The following is a 23,576-nucleotide window of genomic DNA, read 5'->3' on the forward strand; positions in this document are numbered from 1 at the left end:
TATAATATAAACTTATTTTATTTCAGCTTGTTGCCAAGGCAACATTATTCATTTAGTTTAACTAAACTAAAAATATTATACAGACAAAAAAAAAAAAAAAACTAACTTAAAGGCCAATTCATGCATGTAAACAACCTTGCGTTAGTCCTAGTCCTTATTACCAATTTATCAACTTGTGATTTTCTCTCTCTGGGGTTTTGAGCAGAAGATCTCTGACTGAATCGTCAGCATCCGTGAAGTGCAAGCCCACCATCTAGTGTTAAAACACCAGTAACAGTTGAACACTACAATCCTATTGTTCTCAGTCTCCTAACATTTCTCATTTAGTGCTGAGCTAGTAAAGCATGATTTAACATTTCAGAATTTATTCAAACAAACAATTAAAAGAGCAAAAATAATCCGCAAGCATGGTTTTAAGATGTTTATTTAAAAAATAAAATAGAAAAAAAATTACATAAAAATATTGAAGGAAAACTAAACGGTTCCTCCGTGTGACCTCTTGGATGCTTGGCGGCCACATTGAGGGACTTTCAGTATAAGGATTGACAAGTTCAAGAGTGCTTTTGGCCACTGCGACATAACAGACGTCAGCAAAAAAAAAAAAAAAAAAAAAAAAAAAAAGGTTACATTTAAAATCCATCATCGTTATTCAATGAGGAGTGTCACACTGTATCAAGCAGTACATCACCACAAATGTCAAACCATTAGAGTGAAATACTTACACCTTTCCAACACACCTCTACAGATTCACTCAGGAAAAACAGGGAGCCATTTTCATTCAGACAAATCACCGATAAAGTAGGTCCTTATCATTTGAACCAAAGGAGGGCGAGAGTTGCCTCAATGTCTGACTCTTTTTGCAAAAGATGCTGGTTCTATCTAAAAGCAGAAACTGCTATTAGAGTTACATTTGCCCTACTGCATTGATAGGCAGGCGGGTCAAGAGTTACAAGGAACATCCGTAGTCTCCGTATCAGATATGACTCTGTAAAACGCATCACACAAGTCAAAGTCAATCAATACAGACTCCAGGACATGGTTGTAGCGTTGTAACAGCAGTAAATATAGTCCGGTTGATCTCCAGGAGGAAATACTTGCATTGCAAAAACTCCAGACAAGACGTCCAGGTGTTTTTCCTCCATTAAAACAGACTGAACTTGCATACAGGAACTGTTCACATGTACCTTGATGCGTCGATCTCAGGCCTGGGTCCGTTAACGGTCACTCCGGTATAGTTTTTTAACAAGATTTACAAGCAAATGGCCGTCATGAGGGACAGAGGAAGAGAGAGATTTTCAAAACTCCACTTGCATAGTAACAATAACCTGTATGCCTGTGACGTTCTGAGCAACAGCAATACAGTTTTAGTGTGCCATATACAAACAGAACAAAAACAAATTCGATACAATACAGTACAGGAATAGGTTATTACCAAAAAGGCATATATTAGCGCAAGTACCTGGAAATAAATGCACGTCAAGATTCCAGAAAGGAATCAAAATAAATTCCCTTTCTCCGCTAGTCTGATTCGGGTGCCCGTTCAGAAGTCGAACTAGGTCCGATTAGGGCACCTTGCATAAAGCTGCACTGATCTGGAGTCCGCTCGCACGTTCATTAGAGCTTCCCTAAAATAATTCACGTCTCACACTTACCTATAGCGATTTTAAAAGGACAGACACACACATAAATGAAAGCGCATTCGGACCAAGAGCTCGAGCTTTTTTTCGATTCTCAATCTGATAAACCCAAGTCCTACAGACTCAATGCCACACAACTACAACCTCAAGACAAACGAACGAGACGAATAAAAGCAACAGCCGAGTTTCTGAAGCTCAATGTGGGAACACAAAGTGAGAAATGGCGACACCTGTTGGCAAAGAGTTCAAAGTCGTTCTGCGAGGTCTAAACTGGCTGCTTTAACTTGCTCTTGACCAGGTGCAATTTATGCCGAGAAAAAGGGGAAGAGGGAATATAAACTCTCAAAAACAGTTTTAAAACAGACTTTTTCCCTTAAGGAGCCTGTCTGACAGGATCTGTAAACGATGAACAAAATTAAAAACATTACAAAAATAAAAACATTTTTACAAAACAAACAAAAGGCTGGACGCGGAAAAACAAAAACAAAGAAAATTAAATATGTTTCCAGAGTGAAGGAAAATACAGAAAAAAAAAAGAAGTTATTGCACAAAAAAAAAAAAAAAGTAAAGGTTGCGTGATCAATACAGTCAATACGGGTGGGGGTCTCTGGAAGCATCTCAAGTGCAGAATCTGAAGCCAGCGTTACACACACATACACACTCATCACCTTTGAAACACACATCCTCACCCGATACAAGAAACAAACACTTGAACTCCACTGAATCTAGTTCGTCCCACAAGTGAAGGGTGTCACGTTTAGACCAAAAATGTGAAGACAGGAAAACAAGGAGCATGAAACACATACAAAAAAGGAACGTTTCACCTGTCAACCTGGAAGTTGTGGAGTAGACTACCGAAAATACAGTTCCTGTTCTCGAAGCTTCCTCAGGGAGATTGCACAGGTCAAAAAAAATATCAGTCTCAACATATACATGCACAGATTCAGTGGCAGACTGAACTACTTAGCACCACCATCACCACAACTACTGAACGAGGAGCTGGGTTTCAAACGCTGGTCTCTCTGTGCTCACACACCATCAGTAGGAGGGTAAATGAGTTCTCATCGTTTTAAGATGGGACCAGAGGGGTGGAAGAGGAAGCAAATGGAGAGGGAGCGCCCAGAGGGGAGCCGCGTCGTCTTTATCTGCTGACGCTGGCCGGCAAACTGTCCCTCTTCCTGCGGCGCCAGGTGTTGCGGTTGTACTGAATGTGGCTTCGGTTGGAAAGGCCGGGACTGTGCGCCACGGCGGGATTGTGGAAGCCCTTCAGAGGGAATTTGGGACCTGTCTGCTGGAGATAAGACAAGATAGGGCAACTTTAAATGTACATAATTTAAAACACAAATGTACTACCATTGAAAAGTTCAGAAAGGATGCATAAAATTACTGTAAAGACAGTAAAGACATTGGTAATGTTACAAAATATTTCTATTTTAAATAAATGCTGTTCTTTTGAACTTTCTATTCATTAAAGACATGAACAAAATGTATCTAAAAATTAAGTAGCTCAACTGCAAATCAGCATATTAGAATGATTTCCGAAGGATCATGTGACACTGAAGACGGGAGTAATGATGCTGAAAATTCAGCTTTGCCATCGTAGGAATAAAATTACATTTTCAAATAGAAAACAGTTATTTTAAATTATTTCACAATATTACTGTTTTTACTGTATTTCTGATCAATTAAATGCAGCCTTGGTGAGCATGAAATGTTTTTCATTAAAAGCATTTAAAAAAAAAAAAAAAGAAAAAAAAAAAAAGATACTGACCCCAAATATTTGAACAGGATTGGTGCATCTAAAATAATTAAATATAAAATTTAAAAAAAATATATACATGTGAATGATTTATGGAATTCTCAGGCATGTGATCAACTAAAAGACAAAAGTATTTAATAATAAATTATAATATATAACATGTAAAAGTATTAACATTATTATTGTTATTATTATAACAACAATAATTATTATTTTATTTTTAAAATGGTTGCCTACTTGCCTTAATTTCTTTGCTTTCAAACATTAAACCAATGAGCTTTTATTTTGGTGGAAAACCGGAAAAGTTACCGGGCAACTGGAAAGTAATGCCATTTCAATGCCCATTTTTTTCTTGCATTTGGCGCTTTAAATCCTGGCTAACATGCTAAGGGTGTCCTGCAGATGGCGCTGCAAGATCAGTTTAGTTTTGTTGGCAATTTCAATCATCATACATATTGTGTAGCATTATTTTTAGTACAGCAGTTTTTTCTAAATGATTTCTATTATGAAAAGTGCTGTAGAAATTTATTTGAATTTAATATTTCAAATTATTAAATTGATGAAAGATTACTTAATTATTGAATGCTCGATCTGATTGGACATTACATTAACACCAAGGTGGGCATTACATTTCTTAATTTTACCCTATCCTGTCATTAAACTAGTCTGTGAAGTCTCGAAGAAGGAAAGGTTGGGCTCACTGTCAAGATACAGCATGTAGAGGAGAGCGCACGTGGGACAGCCTACCTTTGGATGGTGGTGGGGACTGGGTAGAGGGCTGGGGGAAGCTGGGGGGACTGCAGGGGGGGGCATGTGGAGATATGGGGGTGGTCCATCTGCCATACACACCTGTCTGCCAGGTAGAGCGTGGAGAGAAAGATTGCCTGGGATTGACACTCTCGCCTGGAGAAACAGAGAGAGAGAGGGGAAGTTGGATCCAAGAATATGCCAGTGATACCTAACCAACAGAGCATCATCATCACAATTAGCTACCAAAACAAAAATTGCCCCTCACCTGGTTGGCCGGAGGCATGGTGAGTGCTGCCGTGATGTTGGCTTTGCCCGTACCCATCTGAAGCGCTGATGGCAGGGGTCCCGGTGCCAGAATCTGGAGAGGGAAGGGGGCTACAGGTGGAGTGACATACGGTGTGGAGTCAGAATCCTGGAGGAGCAGAAGTCAGTTATGTGAGGGAATGACAATCTAAGGCATATTAACCCTGTAAAGTCTGACATATGAAATCAGTCAAATCATATTTTTCTCTTTTTAATAAATGGAACAAATTTGTTGAACCTTTAGACAAAAAAAACAAAAGTTCTAAAAAAGTCTATGTTTTTGGTGAGTATCATATATGATACATTAGGCTTTTATGGTTCATATAGTATATAATATAGTGAGAATATGAAGCTCATAGTTTTGGAAAAACACCTCAATTTTATTCAGAGGCCCAAACTGAGCAAAAATATGCAATTTGGTGTAGTAGATGATATTCTAATAGCTTGTAATGTAAATCAATGAGATCTTTATAGCAGACTACTTATAAATGCAATGCATATAAATATCAGTTTTTGCTATATCTTCCAAAAATATGTCTTAGTAAGATGATATTTAAATGCTTAGATTTATGATCAAAACTCTGTAGTTTCTATTTTGGGGGTCAAACATATAATGCAATGCAATACAACTAAGAAATGTACAAATAAATGTTCCTCAAAAGCCTGATGTATTGTATTTGACTGGAGCTGCACGATTAATCAAACACCCATGCGATCTTATTCCTAAATGACAATAATTTAGCTAGGTTTATTAAACAAGTATGATCACAGCAGAACATTCAAATCTGCATTCGCACTGCCACTGAGTCAGAGACAGCAGTTGTCATGTAGGCTAGGTATGAGACAGCTTCACAATCTTTTCAACCACACATTATCATTATTTCTCTGTTACAAATAAAATAATTAAAATTATCACAGAAATACTGGGATAAAACTTTATAGTTCACATATGGACACTAATGTCAATGGTAGCGATCAAAATAAGGGGGCTTCCAAACTGGCAGTTTAGTTCGAAATGGGGCACGGGTCACATGGGGAAAAAAAAAAAAAAAAAAAAAACCCGGGCGCGCACCGGGGTACCGAACCTGAGACTACCTGAAGGAGGTAGTCTGAGTTCGGTTGCACTTGAACACGGACTCGGTATAGTACACGTATAACGGGTTTGTTAAGTTTTAATCATCCTGATCATTTAGAGGCCTAAATCTGGCATTAATACATTACAGTAGGCTTTATAGGGTTAAAGTATGAATACAGATGAAGGACAATGCTTACGATATCACTGCCTGACAGTGAGGATGCAGAAGAGGCAGAGGAGTGCTGTTGAGGGCTGGACAGGGACATGGGCGAGTCTGCGCTGTGAGGGGACACCGAGTCCCTCTGCTGCTGGTCCTCCACACCTACATTCAGCAGTGTGACCGTCTCCACCTGCTCCACTGAGTCTTTATGAGATGGACCTGCATGCAAAAGCAGTCAAAACATCAGCCAAATCAAAGCAGGTTACATTTGAAACATGGTAGAGCAACCATCTGTCTGTCAAACCAGACTGAGGACTTCCATGGACACTTTTCAAAAGGTCACATACTCCATTACCAAACTAATCTACCAAGCTTCAGTTTAATAAAACACATTAATCACAGTCAAAGACATGAATAAGATGTGTGAAAGGGATAAAACGCTGTTGAGGACACTTTCTCACTTCTAGGGCACCTACAAGTTATGCTTCATCAGAAAATGTTTCAAATCCATTTATATCGATGCACTGCAAGGACAGAGGTCAAAATGAAAGGGTTTGCCAAAGTGGCACTCCATCACTGCAATGCACTCTAACATAGGCATTCCTTGACCAATGAAATGTTATCCTTTTATTGGGCAAAACAGAGTTTTAATGTCTTTGAATTACTCTTGAAATAGATTTATAATTAGTTTCTCACGTCGACCAACATCTAGGACAGTGGCTTCCACTAGGGGGCCTCAAAACAACTTGATTTAAAATAAGACAAAACAAGCATTAAAATAAGCCAAAACGACTAAACATCAATGCTAAGCTACAAAATACATAATAGACGAAATTCACCTAGTATCTGCAGTCATATGATATATTGAAAGCAATTGTCTTTACATTGAGACGTACCAGGATTCCTCTCCATGCGGGAGTTGTGTCTGCCACCCCACTTCTTTATGATCCACTCCCTGTAGTCAATGACTTCCTGGGTGACTTTAATAATACGGCCCAAAGTGCTGAGGGGACAAGAAAAATGAAAAATGAAATATAAAATTGAATGTTTGAGAGAATTAGGGTGAACATGTTTGTATGCGCATGAGTGTTGTACCTGTCACTGTCTTTGTTAGGGTAAGAACGTGCAAGAGGTGAGACGGCGTGACCCAGTATTATATACGCATAGTCAAAAGCTTCCTTCACCTGCATGGCACCATAAGAGCTTCTGCCCACATCATTACCTGAGCAGACACACAAAAAGTAAATGTAAACTGTTTTTACGTGCTATGCATTTTTATTATGGGTGTGAATCTTTGGGTAGATAGGGAATTGATTTGATTCACAATTCATAGATTTTTGATTCTATTCAGGAACGATTTTTTAAATTCACAAATAAACAGTCTCAGTGTGCTTCACATGAGGAATTAGTCAAACTTAGTCACTTATGAGGTTCCAATTCGGTTAGGATGCTGCCTCAGAAGGCAGTAGACAGCAAGAAGCTCTCTAGGTTTTGCATTAATTCAAATTCAATTTTTGAATTAAAAGCTTGTAAATGTACCTGGAAGAAGAGGGTCCTCAATACACAGCATGGAGGGCCTGTAGCCATTACTCATGGCCTTCATGATGTCCTCTTTAGCCATGTAAGCACCACCATTCTTTATCCTGATGCCTGTCTTCAGGTAGTTGAAATGTCTTCCATACAGCTCAAAGAACTCGATGAGCAGAATGCCAAGGTTCATGTTGGGATTCCTGGCATCAATTCTTGGGTGTAACTGCGAGTGTAAACCAAAAATCAGCAGGCAAGTCGGGACATTCTCTTCATTTTGTTTGGAGTCATTTATGAAATGAGTGTGGCTGATACAGTCCAACAAAGGTAGTAAAATATGCTTGACAATGTCAGATCTCTAAATGAGACAAAAACAAGTTATTTTTGATGTAAAACACTGTGTTTCTTCTCTTTGCCTGCATGTTGAAACAGTTTTCATGCTTGAGAACTAGATTGGCTGCTAATGTTGCACCTGTAAGAAGCTGATGACCATCAGGATGAGACTATAAGAACTGATTCCCCCTGTGAAGACTTCGTTGAGGTCTCGCTGTAGCAGGAACTGTTTCAGCACGAAGATTAAATAAGGCAGCACGGTATACTTCTGTGTGGGGAGAAAAAAAAAAAAAAAAAAAAAAAAAAAAAAAAAGATATTTTAGACTTTAAAGATTCTTTTTATACCAGGCATTAAGAAGCAACTCAAAGGGCGACACTGTGACCACTTGAAATGAGAATTCAGCAAGGATTTCATCATTCATTTTTAAACGAAAGAGTCTTTTTACAAAAACAGTGTCATTACATGTTGACGTCAGGAATATTGAAGGCGTTTCTGTGGAGTCTTGCACATTTATGTACTTTCAAAGCCTAAAACATGGCAATCGCATATGCGGCTGTCTTTCACTGGAGATAACATCCAGCTGTTCAGAAGCAGCAGAAATATTTACATGAGGTAAATTGTTATGATAAATGGAGACGGGCCAATATATCTTACATTCCTCCATGTAAGATGGACATTGTCTTAAAGGCTTTGGGTCTTATTCACTAATGGTGCATATAATTGATAGTATTCTTATTATTCCTCCCTGGTGGAAGTGTATGGCAGCACTATGAACCATGCATAGGAAAATGAAATTTGGCATATTAATTGGGGTGGTTTTGAATAGAACCCTGACCACCTTTGGGGTCTCTAGGACCAACTTTACATATTTACCTCCAGTTCAAAAATTCACTTTTCTTTTATCCTAGAAACTAAATTCTTAGTACACCTGATTACTCTCCTCATTCATTACATTACAATATCTTACATTAAGACCCATTACAGTAGTCACCATGTTTGAGATGTAATTTGTTTTTCTTCCACTACTCCTTTGGCTCAGATGATTATTGGACTGAGCCGCACAGAAATGACTGAAGAGAATTTTGATATTCCTTTTTGTTCAAAAGTTATTATGGGAGGTTAACACAGTCAACCCAAAATTAGATTAGATGCTATATCTCTTCAATACTTCGATCTATTAATGAGAAACTTGGTACATTTCATCAGCACCATAATCTGCAGGCGGCACTGTTCCCAAATTTGGCATGTACCTTTAAGTCATGAGATCCGAAGAAGAAGAAGAAGCTATTTTCGTTTATAACTTTTGAAAAGTTTGTCAGAAAATCATCGTCTACGAATTGCTGGGGTCATGCTGAAACCATTTTGAAATTTGTCCTAATTTGCGTTTTTTTTTTTTTTTTTTTTAAAAAGCTTTGGCATATTGGCACAAAATTTGCTACATATAATGGACAGCATGTCCTTAAAGTGCCTGAAAAACTTGAAGACAGCACCACCTAGCGTTCAGAAGATAAGGCTTTTTACAACAACAACAACAAAAAAAAAAAATCTTCTAACTGGAAAAAAAATAAATTCTCTCAACGTCTTCCTCAGTTTATGCCAATTCCAACATCTTATTTGTCATTTTCCAACATTTTGGTCGGCCACCATGTGGAAGTGTATGAAAAACAGTTTTTCACTACTCCTACAAATTATAACAGGCCCACATTGCATATGCATAGAAAACCTTAAATATACAAAACCTCCCTGTGTTGTTTGACGTGTTTGCTGTACTTGCAGTGTTTCTTTCTGTGCCTTTGGTGTCTGGCCCATAATTGCAGCTTGCAGCTATATTTGCCTTATGTTTTATTCAATTTATGAAGGTGCTAAACAGTGTAAACTGAATTGACATTCTATTGCAACGGTACAATACTATTGTATATAAGGTAAAGAAAAATCTCCTCTTGTGGTTGCACAGATGAGAGCTATGAAGGTGATCTGCTGTCACAGGGGACTATATCAGGTATGCACATAGAAACGAACCTGGCAAAAGAGCATTCAAACATCTGCGTTGAAAGCTTGCTGACAGATGTTAAAGTTATGCTTCACCCTCCTCCTCCTTCCTTTAGTCAAACACTGACACTATAAGCCTGACATGTAATCAGCAAACAAGGAGTAAATCTAGGACAACTAGAACATGTAAATACAAGCAGGGTCCCAAAAAAAAATTACTTTTTCACAGTAAAAAGTAAAAGTGCCGTTCTTAGAAGAATGTCGACAACAGTTGATAATGTTCTTAAAAGAAAAATGTAGAAATTTATGCAAATAATTCAACCACAGTACACTGAGAATTGCCTACTTGAGCTGAAAGAACTGAGAAGTGAACAAAAGCAAATCAATTCAGTTTACCAAATACAATCAAGCAAGTCAAAAAAAAAAAATTTAAGAGAGTAAATTTAAAGGATATAAGCAAAAATGAACTACTATGAACAGTAAATTAGCAAACAATATTCAGTTCAGCTCTCACTCTTGTGACTAAAATACACCACCATTTGGAAGTTTGGGGTTAGGAAGATTTTGCAATGTTTTTGAAAAGTTGATTTTGTCATTTTATTTTTACAGACTAAAAGTTATTTATATGCCATTAGTGAAATTAATATGGACTATATACACTATACGTCCCTATACTATAACTAAAACAAACAATCAAGGCAAAAATGAACACATGAATATAAGTAAACCAGCAAACAATATTCAGATGCACTCACTCCTGGGACTATAAATAGATTTATAAAATGTGCTAAACATTACCTTCACATATTCTTTGATGAAGCTAGCAGCTTTGATGCCCGTCTCCACGTTGAAACTGATGTCCACTTTCACCTCGGTCTCCTGATCTGTCAGTTTGATGATTGGTACCTTCAAAATTCAAAGAATTCGAAGAAATTATAAAATAATTAATTGCCAAGAAACCCCCAAATGTTACAAAAAACAAAGCAACAACCTCTGCATATGAAACAGTTAAATTGAGTTTAGCAAATGTTAAATCAACAATACAGGGAAAAATACATACCGTAGCTTTGTCGAGAACTTTGATGGAAAAGGGCTCTGCCACATTGTGTTTTCTGAGGGCCTGCTCCAACTGCTGCAGGGGAGGTTTCTCCCATTTCCCAAACACCACCAGGTCAATGTCACTACAGTATAAAGAATCAGCCAGATTCTTTCATACAGCTCTACATATAAATAACTTGCAATTTCTCCACATGGGTCTCCACATGAAAACAAAACCACCTCACAGCAAAGTGTTTTTGCTGTCAAATAAACTCACATTCATCGTTTTCTCAGTAGAGTTAAACCAAATACATGGGACCTATTGACTTAACACAAGGAAAATCTGTCAGGCTTCAGACTCAGAGACATAAACCAAAACCAATTGTGGGACAGAACAAATTTTAGAAAGCTATAGATCTAGTTTGTTCATTTGTGACATCCACATTGAGTCACATATTGAGTTAGCAAATTGCAATTGATCATAAGTTATTGGAGAAAAAAAAAAAAAAAAAAAAGAAGCAGCTCAGAGCCAAAAAAAAAAAAAAAAAAAAAGGCTAACATGCTATTATTGTGATGCACATGCCACAGTCACTACTCATCCTTCTGAGAGAGTCATCTTACTGAGAATAGTGTTATGACTATACAACAACAACAGACCAGCATGAGCAACAAGAGCAACATAATGTGTGTTGAGAACTGCTAAGGGTTCTGTTCAAAATCTCACTGTTGTGTTAATGTGCAAGAACAAACACACTACTGCACATGTTCATTTACCTGGTTGGGAGAAAGAGTCCAGTGCTAAAGCTGCCAAAAATCTGGACCTAAGTACATAGAAGTAAAAACAATTACATTTGTATACTAATTTATAATGCCAATAGCTCAATTTTTATATACATCAGCTCTTAAGCTGGCTTACATCAGCGGTTGGCCACAACTCCTTGATGACCGACTCTATCCTGTCCACTACCTCCTGTCTCATTGTGGCTTCCTCAGGACGAGGAGACATGAAATTGTAAAAGTCCATGATTTCTTCATGCAACCTTAGAAAAATAAAGAAAGACAATTATGGAAAGACAGTTGGTACAATTTAAAAAGCCATTCATGCACATCCATCATGTAAACAACTCATGAAGCAAGAATCTTGAGATTTAAGATTAAAAAAATATCCATTACCAACCTGTACAATTATACTTGGACCACAGGACTAAGAACTTGATTGGGTAAATGTCAACCAATACGTGTTTAGGCATTTCATAGCAAACTCACATTCAGATCTGGTTCCATTCTGGTATGGAAACAGCCACGTTTCACAATCCAATCAATTCCCGATGGATAAAAATCAACTGCCAGAAATATTTAAATGTTTGCAACATGGAAAAGACACCCCAGTACAATACAATAGAGTAAAAATGATGAGGTTCTGACAGATTCATGTGTAAATTCAAAACCCATTATGTAGTAATCAATGAAAATTAACTATACAGAGAAAATGAACAATAGAATGTTGAGATGCAAAATTTCGTGCAGTGGTTAATAAAAAAATATTCTATATAATAACTTGATTCATGAACCTCTACATTTGGTTCTCCCAATGTAGAATCTTTGGTAAGCTGTGATTTTAATTAGGTTTTTGTTTTGAAACTTTTTTTTTTTTTTTAATTCTCTCATTCAAATCAGTCATATTCACACATGGTCTGTCCTAAACCAATGTTCTGAATTTAAACTTTAAGCTGTCTTACAGAATTGAGAGTTGCTATTTCTTCAGAAATAACTGGAATAAATACAACAAACTCAAACAAACAACATTAAACAAAGACTGATTTTAAAACGCAGCCTACCTAAACAGCATTTTGCACCTATGATACACAGAAAAGCCGTCTAGGACTAGATAGGCCACTAACAAGGATTTGAGACACAGTCACTGCCTCATTTGGTTCCAGATTCTTTTGTGGAAAAATTCCAGAGGTCTGTAACCATCCACCACAAATATAACAAGTTCATGCAACAAATTCATCCCTGCTTACAAGCCAGCAATTGCTGGGTTACTAAAGACATGAATCGCATTAAGTGCCTAGTGCTCTACTCATAAATCAGCAAAAACTAAAATCCTGAATCCAGCCAACATTAATAGACAGATGACAACATATGTAACAAAATGGTCAGTTAAAAGTAGAGCTGCACAATACTGGATAAATTGAAAAAAAAAAAAAAAAAAAAAAAATTCACGATTTTTTTGTTTCAAATAGAAATCACGATTCTAAACAGACAACTAAACAAAAATAGCATAACTTGCTAGAGGTTCTGACAAAATATTAACTGGTGCAATCTAGGGCTGTCACGATTCCTCGATTAAATTCAAGTACTTGATTTGAAAAAAAAAATCCTCGATTGCAATTTACCCGTGACGATTAACCGGCAAAATACCGGAAGTGGCGCACTCCATGCACGAGAATCAATGAACTGCATTATTAGATTGTTTTCTGATCTGAACGATGTATTAAAACATTTAAAAATCATAATAAAGCATAGTGCTATTGTGAATTCACAAAGGCTGTGATTCAATTCAATAAATATATGAGCTGCAGGTTTATAAATGCACTTTATTTACATGCGTGTAGGTTACGTGCATCTCAGAGCAGCTCATCAAAACATGACAAACACTTGCCAAACGGGTCTACATTTCACAAAGTCATTAAATGTTTTGTCTCTTAGAAATGAACATTTGACAGTAGCTTGAGATGAGTCACAGTAGCAGTAGCTTGAGTTGGGATGCAGATGTAAATTTATGTTCACTGACAAAAACAGTAACATCTGTAAAAGTTGTCACAACCTCATTTTTATAGGGTAAAATTTGATCTTCCATAGTATTTGGATCATGTTAACCATGGGTAAAACTAAAAAAGTAAAAGGTAAGTATTGTTTCTATGGTATTTGTTATGAAAAACAGTAGCCTACAGACATTTAGTATAATACAAATGCACAAATAACTGCTATAATATATTTAATGACAACATTAATAATATTGTACAATCAATACAAATATCCCACAATCCCATGGTTTCAGTTAGTGTTACTACAGTAAATCATGGTAAATATTGGTGACCTGTGGATTGAAAAGCCACAGGCGAATCATTGTCATTTAGGAGTAAGATTACGTGGGTGTTTGAATCAAGATTGTGATTTTTTTTAACGATTAATTATGCAGCTCTAGTTAAAAGCACCATTGTCAGACTTGAATTGTTGTTTGCTTATATTTGTAAATACTATATTTGAGTGTAGTTGATAATAACTAAATTTAGTCGCACAACATTAAGTTTGATTCATTTCAGTGAATTGAATCAGTTTTTCAAACAGCTTCAAAAACACAGCTTGGTGATTAACTGCAATATCATGTGGTCCCTGACATTCCGCCATGGCGTATAGAGTGCAATAGTCGCATCCACTTTTTCAGCGGTGTTGGTTCCAGAAGTATTTTTTTTTTCCCCCATTCATTTTTCAAATAAGGATTTTAAAATAGTCTTTGTTAAAGCATTTCAATCCAATGACCAAATTTTTGTTTGACAAAAAGAGTATTTAAAAAAAAAAAATCAAACAAAAAGACAAAGGTATACAAACCTGTGCACTTAACAGCTTTATGGAGAGAAAGAACTAGAAACCTATGAAGAATTCCGAATGACGGTTGAATTAAAAACTAAATCGATTTAAAGATGTTAATTATGTATATAAAAACAATATATTTTACACTCACTGCAAAATATTTAAGTAGCTTGAAAGCATGGGGAAACTGACTACATTTGCAGTGCTTCATGGGAGTGGGTGGGCACTAAAATGATCTTGCTCATCACAATTCTCTGATTGGTCGAGACTGCTCTGCAGAATCATGGATAATGTAGTTCTCACACCAGAAATTCCACTGTTGATAAGTATTTTAAAATACATGAGAATGTACAAAAGAATGTACCATTGATTAACAATCACGTAGCTCACAGTAGATGTCTTTAAAGGTTTATAGAAGTTACTTTTAAAAATCATATCTGCTTATTGAGAAAATAAATGCTTATTGAATAGAGAATGAAGATTTTTACTTCCAGAACCCGACTGTTGCCCTCTATAACACTCCAAAACGCCTATTATTAGTTTTAACAAAGTCCCTTTAACGTATATAAAATCTTTGGTTTTAAGCCTTATTAATAATTTATTGTATTTTTTTCTGCTATGATTCAGTGCATTACAAGTAATTCGCTTAAATAAAATTTACACCCATGGCTCTTAATTCAGCGAATCAGTGAGAGTTGACTCAAAAAGCCACTCCGAATGATTCAATCCGATTCGTGAATGACTCGTACAGACCGGAAGAGATCCGATTCAAAAGAGCGATTCGTTGACAAATAGGACATAGCTAGCCTACTACACATAAACTGCTAACACACGCATACATTCCACAAGTGACCCAACCCACAGAGGCTCATAACCAAACCTAGGACACCCAGCTAGCGTGCTAAAGCTAAAGTCCTGGTCCAATACGTCAAAAAAGGCCCAGTGACACTTTATCAAACACAAAAGGCCACAGAAAAAAAAAAAATAACGTAACATTATAACGACCCATTCCGAGCGCTGCTGCTGTTATAAATCAAGCTCATCTCACCCGTCAACCCCTGGGTTATATTTCCTCGTCTTCCACGGCGTACCGGAGTTCTCATAATTGCCGTTAGTCCAGTTGGAGAGCAAATAGTTTATCCCGTAGGTGCTGGCCTTATTATCGCTTTTCCTCCGGCCCGGATGATGGTGGTGGTGATGGTGGTTGTGAATCGCTGCCGGATGGGACGGATGGCGCTTCATGCAACTCTGCTGCTGCTGCTCTTGATGGAAATGCCGTATATGAGGATGAGGAAGATGATGATGATGGTTGACGTTATTCAGCACGTTTTCGCTGCAAGTAAAAAATGGATGGCCCTTGTTCATATTTCCAGCGATCACATTAGGGCTTGTAGTCCTTATTTTAGAGCAGCTGGACGCCAAATCCGCCACCGAGCCGGTCTTTTGGGTCATTTCGCCGTCTCCCGTGTTTCCATTTAACGGGTGAGCCACAGAACCGCTGCCCGGGATCGCAGTGCCGTTGTTTTTGATGTTAATGCTGTTATTTGCATTGGACGCTACAGTCTTATAAACGTCAGACGCCGGAGAATTGACATAGAGGAGGTTGTTGTGGTGATGGTGGTTCTGGTGCTGACCTGTGTTAGTCCGGTTTACCTGAGACGTTTCCCACACACGCATCCATAAAGCGTTCGCAGGACCTTTCTGTTCCGGCTGAATCCAAGCGACCCTCGGATCCATTCAACTTGTCGTTCTAACAGCCCTGTCAAACAAACGAACGCCTTTCCCCCCCGTACAGCGGATAAGTTTGATTCCGGACTGCGAGAATATGCCTGTAAACTGGGTTACGCGAAACGACAGGGAAAATAACAACGTGCCAAACGCCACAACCGACCAACGGGAATCAATTAGTGGCCCTTTCCCCCGCTAGCTATAAACTGTTAGCTAAACTACAGTATTTTCAATATGGCGTATTCCCTTGAACCCCGAAATCCAGTACGCATGTGTAGGATTTAAACCATCGGGGCAGCACACACCCCCCAAACTCGAACACCGAGCAGGCGCAATCGGAGCCTATTCAGCAACCCCACCCTTCTAACCGGCATCAAAGCGAGGACACATTTTTGAATTTACTACACCGCGCGAGCAACGCGACTCGATCAAACCATACGCAGCGCGCGCACAATGAGCAGCGAAAGCAGCTTCATGATTTTAATGACCGCATGATTGTTGATGTGCGCAGTAATAGTGATGCATCTAGAATCTTTATTAGTAGCATTAAATGCATTGATATGTTATAAAATGTTGCATTTTTTTTTTTTTTTTTTTTGCATTTTGCAAAAGGCAAAAAATAAATGGACATGTATCTAAAACTATTTACTAAGTAACTCATTTGAGATTAAAGAATAAAATATGCCTTTGTGGTTTACTAACTCATTTGAGATTAATGAATAAAATGCTTTTGTGGTTAACCTTTGTTACTTCAAAAGGATTTTTTTTCTCTTGTAGGCCTACTTTTGCTGAAATTCTTTAAAAAAAAAAGAAAAAAGAAAGGAAACTTTTATCAACAGAAACTATGGCCTTAAAAATCTTGAGATTAATCATGATTAATTATTTTGATGCATTAACAGTATATCAAAATAGTTAATCATTATGATTAATCTAATTTTTAAAATAGTCTTCTATTTTTTATTTTATTTTTTTAAAAAGGAAACAATATATATAACAGCCATTTTCTTGATACTGCAGAAGTTCAAGCTGAAAACCAATATTTTAATTAAATTAAATACGGTAAACAAATTCTTAATGAAACTAGAAATGTGGTCACGAAAAATTTGAAAGATATATGTACACGGAAATATGCAAATGGGAGCAATACCAGTCTGATAGAACTATGCATTTCAAGAGAGTAAAACAATCAATTTTACATTTATTGCAAATGACACCAAAAAAAAAAAAAAAAAAACCTAATAAGCAAGAAGCAAGACTGAATAACAAAGGCAATTGCCTTCATGCTTTCGAGGAAAGAACAGGCTTTCTCTGTTGATAATAATAAATCATAATCTGACATGCTGAAGAGAGCAGATAAGCTCCTCCCACGGTGATTACGCAAGGAGTGCTTTGCCTTCAATTCACGTGTAGCATGTGTACGGTGGGGGGAAGCCCCTCATTGTCAGAATAGGCATCTTGTGAGCTCAGAACATGCAGAGATGGTTAATCCATACAGCGGATTGTGCATGCTGCTGCTCTTAAGTGTTACGTTTCTTCTGCAAACAAGTCTTTTGCATTCTACATCCTTTAAAGCCTTAAGCCCAAATGAAGGTGTTGCAAAAGGTTATGCATGGATGCAATGTGGTTTGCAGGGGGATTTCATCATTGCTTTGCCTGGGGCTGGGGTTATTTCTCCAAAGAACCATCAGACAGATTGCTCACTGCCCGACCTGACACTTCCAACAGCTCCAGATTGACCACGAACATCTGAGGTGAAATTTTGAGCTTCAATGTCAATAAATGAAATCTGAAGTATCTCTGATTCATAAAAAAGCTAAACTATTAAAAAGATGGATAAAGTACTATTATACAGTTGTATGAAATACTTATTTCATGGTATTACAGTACAGGCAATGGGGTGTTTATAAGCAATTTATATGACCTTCCACATTCCATAGTAAATGAACACAACCACTTTCCCTGCTGACATACAACACATAACTCTTGCCCTATTTCATACATTATGCCTGAAGGTATTATGAGAGCCCACCTGCAGCATGTCAAAACATGTCAGCGATGGTAAATGATAAAGTTACAAGCTAACTTGCACAAAAACAGAGGCAATGGGACTGAAGTATCCATGAGTTCGTGACAATGTTGTTGTACGTTCAATAAAGATATTATGGTAATTTTACCATGATGTAAATATACAATACATATCTTACAATGATGTAAAAAGACATCCCATATATTCAGCCATTTTGAAAAATAACTCTAGCTGTCCTTTTAAGGAAAGGTATGTGGTTCTTTTTCATTGAGAGGTGAGCAGCATTCGGTCTTGGGATACTTATGGTTATTGATCTTAATACTTCATTTTGACAGCTTCATGTACTGACCCTATTGTATAATAACCCTGCCATCTGTTGCCTGAAAGTTCTTGGTAAACGTCAGGGGAAAAAAAAAAAAGTTTGACAGAAGGTGCTTTTATTTGTGTTAAGATTTGTTAAGACAGTCAAATCCATTCATTGTTATGACAGTATACAATTTACACAACGTGCCCCTGTTGGAATTAAATGTAATTTCTTAAACCTGCTAAATAGTTCACTTTCGGTGGAGTCTGGCACATAAATCAGTAACCATAACACCAATTTTAAATTACACTTGAAATCTCCTTTCAAAACATAAATCACTAGGAACGTTTTGAAATTTTTCAGATTACAGAAATGCAAATTCGCCATGAAGGGCTGAACATTTTGGATATGGGCTGAATCTGAAATCACATACTTCCTATTTAGTAGGCGAAAAACACTATATAAAAACAGTAGTGTGTCTGAATTCACAGTATTCACAAAACAGTAGGCAAAAAGTATCCAGATGACCTACTAATTCTGGCGAGATTCTGAAATGCATCCAATGAAATTGTGAATAGCAGTGAAGCGATGCAACTGATGCTGGTAGGTCAACATTACGAATGTAGTACGGATTAAATTCACACTATATAGAATGGACTTTTTAATGGTCATAATATAATTATATATTAAAAAAAATAAGTAGCTACTTAGAGAGTAAGCGATTTCGGACGCAGCCTAGATCTGTGTAAAATGATAAATGGTTCTGCTATTGTCAACCTGCAGTGCTCACTCTTCCAACAGATAAATCATGTGTACCGTTACCTTTTCTGAGGCCTTACTCGGATAGCCTCGAATCCAGCATGACCAGAAGCACAGTTCAAAAAGTCCATATTTTGCTGACACAGGATTAGTTTGAAGAAACGACTGAGTGGTTAACTCTTAAACGCATACCTTGGGTCTTTATTGACCCAGGAGGATGTCATTCACTACCCTCCCCCTCATTCAATTTTTAAAGTTAGACATCAGCCTTCTTAGTATTCCTCAAACTAATCATTATAAACAATATAACAAGAAAATTTCCTATTTAATTTTTTGTAAAAAGTGACAAAATATGCTTTATTTTATTCTTTTGTAATTGTCATTAAAATATCAAGAGAGTTTTATACTATTGCAGCAGTTAGAGATCCATTTGTGTTAGATATAGATCCGGGTCTCCAAAGACCTGAATATGTAATAATTGGCTATTGTCGAAACATTCATTCTTTTAAGAGTTAATAGGGAAGATCTGGATTATGGTAGCAGCTGTTTGCCATGTGTATCTCATCTGATCTCTCCATTGAGATGCTTTGAAATCTCTCACAGTAATGCTGTTTTTGCACTTCACAAATGTACATGCTATAAAATTGAAAGAAAAATTTGTCTTGTAAAATTGAGTTCATGTAATGCTCAATGCATTTTTCCCAGTCTCTGTATTGAAACACAGTAGAGTGTGGCAGCTGGGCTTACCACAGGATCAGAGCACAAATGGTATTAAAGCTTTCCTTGATTTTGGATAGTCTTCAAATTTTGCTAGATACCACCTGTAAAATGAAATGGCACATTAAACAACAATCTGTGATACTGATATCAAAATATTTATTTTTATAGAACATGTCTAGGTCATATTTCACCCTAAAAAATAAATAATGAAAAAGAAAATATGATTTAATATATTATTGCAGATGTAAATGCACTTTAAAATTTTAACATTTTTTTATTTTATACTAATAATGTATATATGTGAAACATATATACATTATTAACATAACAGAATGTGAAACAATCTTGACTGTTCTAAAATATGCTTCATCTTTTTAATAATTTATATTACTTGTGATTCTGGAATGACACCAGACATACGAGAACTGATGAGAACTGAAAGCATACTAATATTTTTTTTCTGATAATTGCAGTCACATTGAGAAAGAATTCATTGTTTCAGACTTTAATGCCTTACTTGTGGTGAGACATTCCTCTGCTGGACAGCACAACAAAACTGAAGAGAGCAAAAGCTGCACTATGGACCGAATGACCAGCCAGAGCAAATCCAACCCATTCCACAATCTCACCTAAGAAGTTTGCTCCTGATACATACTCAAACATGCCCCCTATGAACAGAAAATAGTTATGAAGAGACACTTGAATGGAAGACATCACACAAACAGGCTATTTACAAAGCAATAATAAACAAATTTCAAGTCAGTTTCAAAGCAGTGAAGTTGCATCACATGTGTCGTATTAAGCGTGAAACCAACATGCTGTCTGGATTAATTTGTCAGAAATAAAGCATGTCTGATTCATCATGTCAGTCATCACTTATTCATCAAATAAAACAAGAACAAGCTTTTGGACCTTAAACAACGTTGACATATCGAAATAATTTAAAATCCTTTTGTTTTGGCTTTTCGTTGAAGGCTTACTGACTTACTGAAAAAAGCATAATATTTATTTTTTAATAATACCATCTGGAGTTGTGATGTCAGGCAGCTTTAAAATACTTTTAATAAAAAAAGAAAAAGAAAAAAGTAAGAAAAATAAGAGATGATTTACATATTGCATGGACACTGAGTGTCTGGGAAAAGAGATAGAAGTGCATGTCACAAATTATTAGAAATTTCTGAAGCAGGGTTGTCCTGACAAGCTGTTGAGGCATTGAGTCATGACCAGAAAGGGCATCTATTTTTATTTTCTTTCAGAGCCAAAGCCAGATTTAAAAGATTTTTTTTAGCATTGCATCAACACTCAAACCAGCACTAAAGAAGACGCCCAAGCATTGACCACCCGTTTGAACTGAATGCATGTGGTATGTTTCAAATGATTTGTGTTGTTCTGTTCTGAATACTCTTAAATATGTATATTGGCACTGGGTTTTATAAATTTTGAGTATTTAAATATTGTGGTATTATGACAGTCTATTCCTAAAATCTAAAGCTGCATGCCATGTTCTTAAGCTGTCACTAAGAATTTTGTGATTGTTTTATGTGGAACATGGTAAAGATGCTGAGCACCAACATTTTAGTCCATTTCAATATAACATTTATTCCAATTCATAAATGGTGCTGTCAGTCTGATAATTATTGCCTTACCTCTAGGTATCTTATAACCTGTCTCTCCAGGCTCACGGAGATTCCTGAGGATATGGTCAGAGTGAATGTTAATGATCCATCCCAGGAACCACATACAAGAACCTGAAAAAAAACCAAAAAAAAAAACATAATACATTCAGAATATGAAATATTCTGTTTTCAACATTGATAATAATAAGAAATGTTTCTTAAGCAGCAAATCAGCATATTAGAATGATTTCTGAATGATCATGTGACACTGAAGACTGAAGTAATGGCTGCTAAAAATTCATCTTAGCCAACATAGGAATAAATTAAATTTTACAATATTTTAAAAATTAAAAGAAAAAAAAAAGCTTTTTTCTAAATGTATTTAACTGTATATATATATATATATATATATATATATATATATATAGATAGATAGATAGATAGATAGATATAGAAATACTGTAAAAAGATGATTGCTACAAAAGCCTGTAGGGAATACAGATGAATACCATGAACGACAGCTAATGTTTGGTCAACCATGAGAGGTCAACTAAAGTTCAGAGAGATAACCAAATTCTATTTACTCTGCAGTGGTCAAAGTTACAATAACCAGGTCAAGGGACTTAAGGTTTAGGGAAATAATCTAGAATGTGAAAGTAACAAGAATATTGATAAGTGAATATTTATGTCTCTTCCTTGACCAATAGTGTCAGTGAATGTGCCGTGTTCTCTCATATCCATGCTGATTGTGGCCTGGTGGTGATGGATGAATTCCAGTGTCAGCTCAGCATTTCTTATTTGTTATGGAATACTGCACTATTTATTATGAATGATTAATCTGTGCAAATCATATTTTTTTTTAAAATCCCACACTACATGTTTTTCTTGTTCGAGAGGTCCTTTCACTCAGATACACGTCACAATAAGGAAGAAAAGACTTTCACAACTTCCATTTCATGCCAACTTTAAAAAGTTTATAGAAATTAACACAAGATTTTATCACATTTGAAAGAGAGTAAGATACTAAAATGATGGAAAACTTCACATACACTGTGAATAATTACTACCTGTGATGAAACAGGGATGTGTAACCCAATCAGGTGGGTAATCTGCATAGTGACTCAGGTATCTTGCCTGCAGGTACCCATTATACATGCAGAAGACAAAGGCCAGGGCAAACGAGAGGAATGGTGTTGATTTCCCTCCTCGAATTAAAAATGGGTAGATGAGGGTTCTAGGAGAAATACATGTTCATGTTTAATATTAAGTAGTCACTTGCAAGACAAAATTAGATTATTTACTGACACATGTATGGACATGTTGTTTTATTTTCATTTTATATGTTGTATAACAAGAGCAAATCCTACCTTTGCAAATAATGGAATAAGAACATGAGTAGAAGTAGTTGGTTGGGCAGGTGCATTATCTTCGCACACGGACTCCATAGCACCAAACTCAAAGGCACCAGAAAGGCCGGCAATTCTTGAACGAACCAGGCGAACTTGACATTTACTGGGAATCCATACCCGCTGGATGCATATCTGCCATAGGGCACGTGCTTAAAGCGAAAAGTCACAAGATTTTTGAATGCCAAAACCACCATCAAGTACGATAAACAATCTAAAACGAACAGTTCTCCCTCATCCGAAGAAAATAATATCTTTAGAATAGCTTCCATAGTTGCTAATAGAAATACTACTTAGAAGCAGAAGAAAGGTTTAGGTAATGTTTGTGTGTATTTCGTGCACAAAACAAACTGACCCCTTGGAGAAACCTGGAAGACCCGCCTATCACTACTACATGTTTTTCGCCAATCAGGAGAGGCGATGGGCGGGGTATGTGTCAAATACGGCTTAATATATGCAAGTTAATAAATTCTAATCAGTAGATACACTTTATACTGCATAAAGCAGTTCATTAACTAAATAAAAAGAAATTAGAATTTTATTCATCTTTTACTGTTAAGTGCCATATTTCATATTTAACTAAAATGTAGTAATTTAGTACTGTTTTTGAGAAAATTCAGAAAAAACTATTGTAACATTCTAAAGATGTCAAGACTGGGCTTTTTTAATATGCTGAAACTTCATATTTTAATTACACCTATTTTTTATTTAGATATTTTTTTATTGTGATATCATAGTATGTTGTCTTAATTTTATCTGGCAATAGGTTTATTTGGATTGAAGGTCAAATGTTTAGATTAAATACTACTGTATTTTAAATTGTGATATTTTAATTAAGAATAAGGAAG

The 23,576-nt window shown here is 36.4% G+C and overlaps 2 protein-coding genes across 5 annotated transcripts; both read right to left on the reverse strand.

The window, feature by feature from the left end:
- Positions 1–408: 408 nt before the first annotated feature.
- tent4a (terminal nucleotidyltransferase 4A) lies at positions 409–16,407 on the reverse strand. 4 transcript variants are annotated; one of them, XM_051871922.1, is made up of 14 exons: positions 15,218–16,407; positions 11,489–11,612; positions 11,347–11,393; positions 10,595–10,715; positions 10,333–10,440; positions 7,684–7,812; positions 7,224–7,437; positions 6,780–6,906; positions 6,581–6,687; positions 5,722–5,903; positions 4,412–4,558; positions 4,144–4,299; positions 3,409–3,436; positions 409–2,925 (listed from the first exon to the last, which is right to left on the reverse strand). In XM_051871922.1, exons 1-14 carry the CDS (start codon positions 15,904–15,906, stop codon positions 2,699–2,701), a joined length of 2,406 nt encoding a protein of 801 aa, XP_051727882.1. In that variant the 5' UTR covers positions 15,907–16,407; the 3' UTR covers positions 409–2,698. The 4 variants fall into 4 exon arrangements, with proteins under 4 accessions (XP_051727882.1, XP_051727881.1, XP_051727884.1 ...); XM_051871921.1 differs by having other exon boundaries at positions 409–2,928; XM_051871924.1 differs by lacking the exon at positions 3,409–3,436.
- A 1,936-nt stretch (positions 16,408–18,343) lies between these two features.
- On the reverse strand, positions 18,344–23,105 carry srd5a1 (steroid-5-alpha-reductase, alpha polypeptide 1 (3-oxo-5 alpha-steroid delta 4-dehydrogenase alpha 1)). The gene is made up of 5 exons (XM_051871927.1): positions 22,690–23,105; positions 22,390–22,556; positions 21,353–21,454; positions 20,224–20,374; positions 18,344–19,807 (listed from the first exon to the last, which is right to left on the reverse strand). The coding sequence occupies exons 1-5, from the start codon at positions 22,998–23,000 to the stop codon at positions 19,741–19,743; spliced, it is 798 nt and encodes a 265-aa protein (XP_051727887.1). The 5' UTR covers positions 23,001–23,105; the 3' UTR covers positions 18,344–19,740.
- Positions 23,106–23,576: the final 471 nt, after the last annotated feature.

The sequence above is a fragment of the Ctenopharyngodon idella genome, chromosome 19 (genome assembly GCF_019924925.1).
Source record: "Ctenopharyngodon idella isolate HZGC_01 chromosome 19, HZGC01, whole genome shotgun sequence".
In the NCBI taxonomy this organism is placed as follows: Eukaryota; Metazoa; Chordata; class Actinopteri; order Cypriniformes; family Xenocyprididae; genus Ctenopharyngodon; species Ctenopharyngodon idella.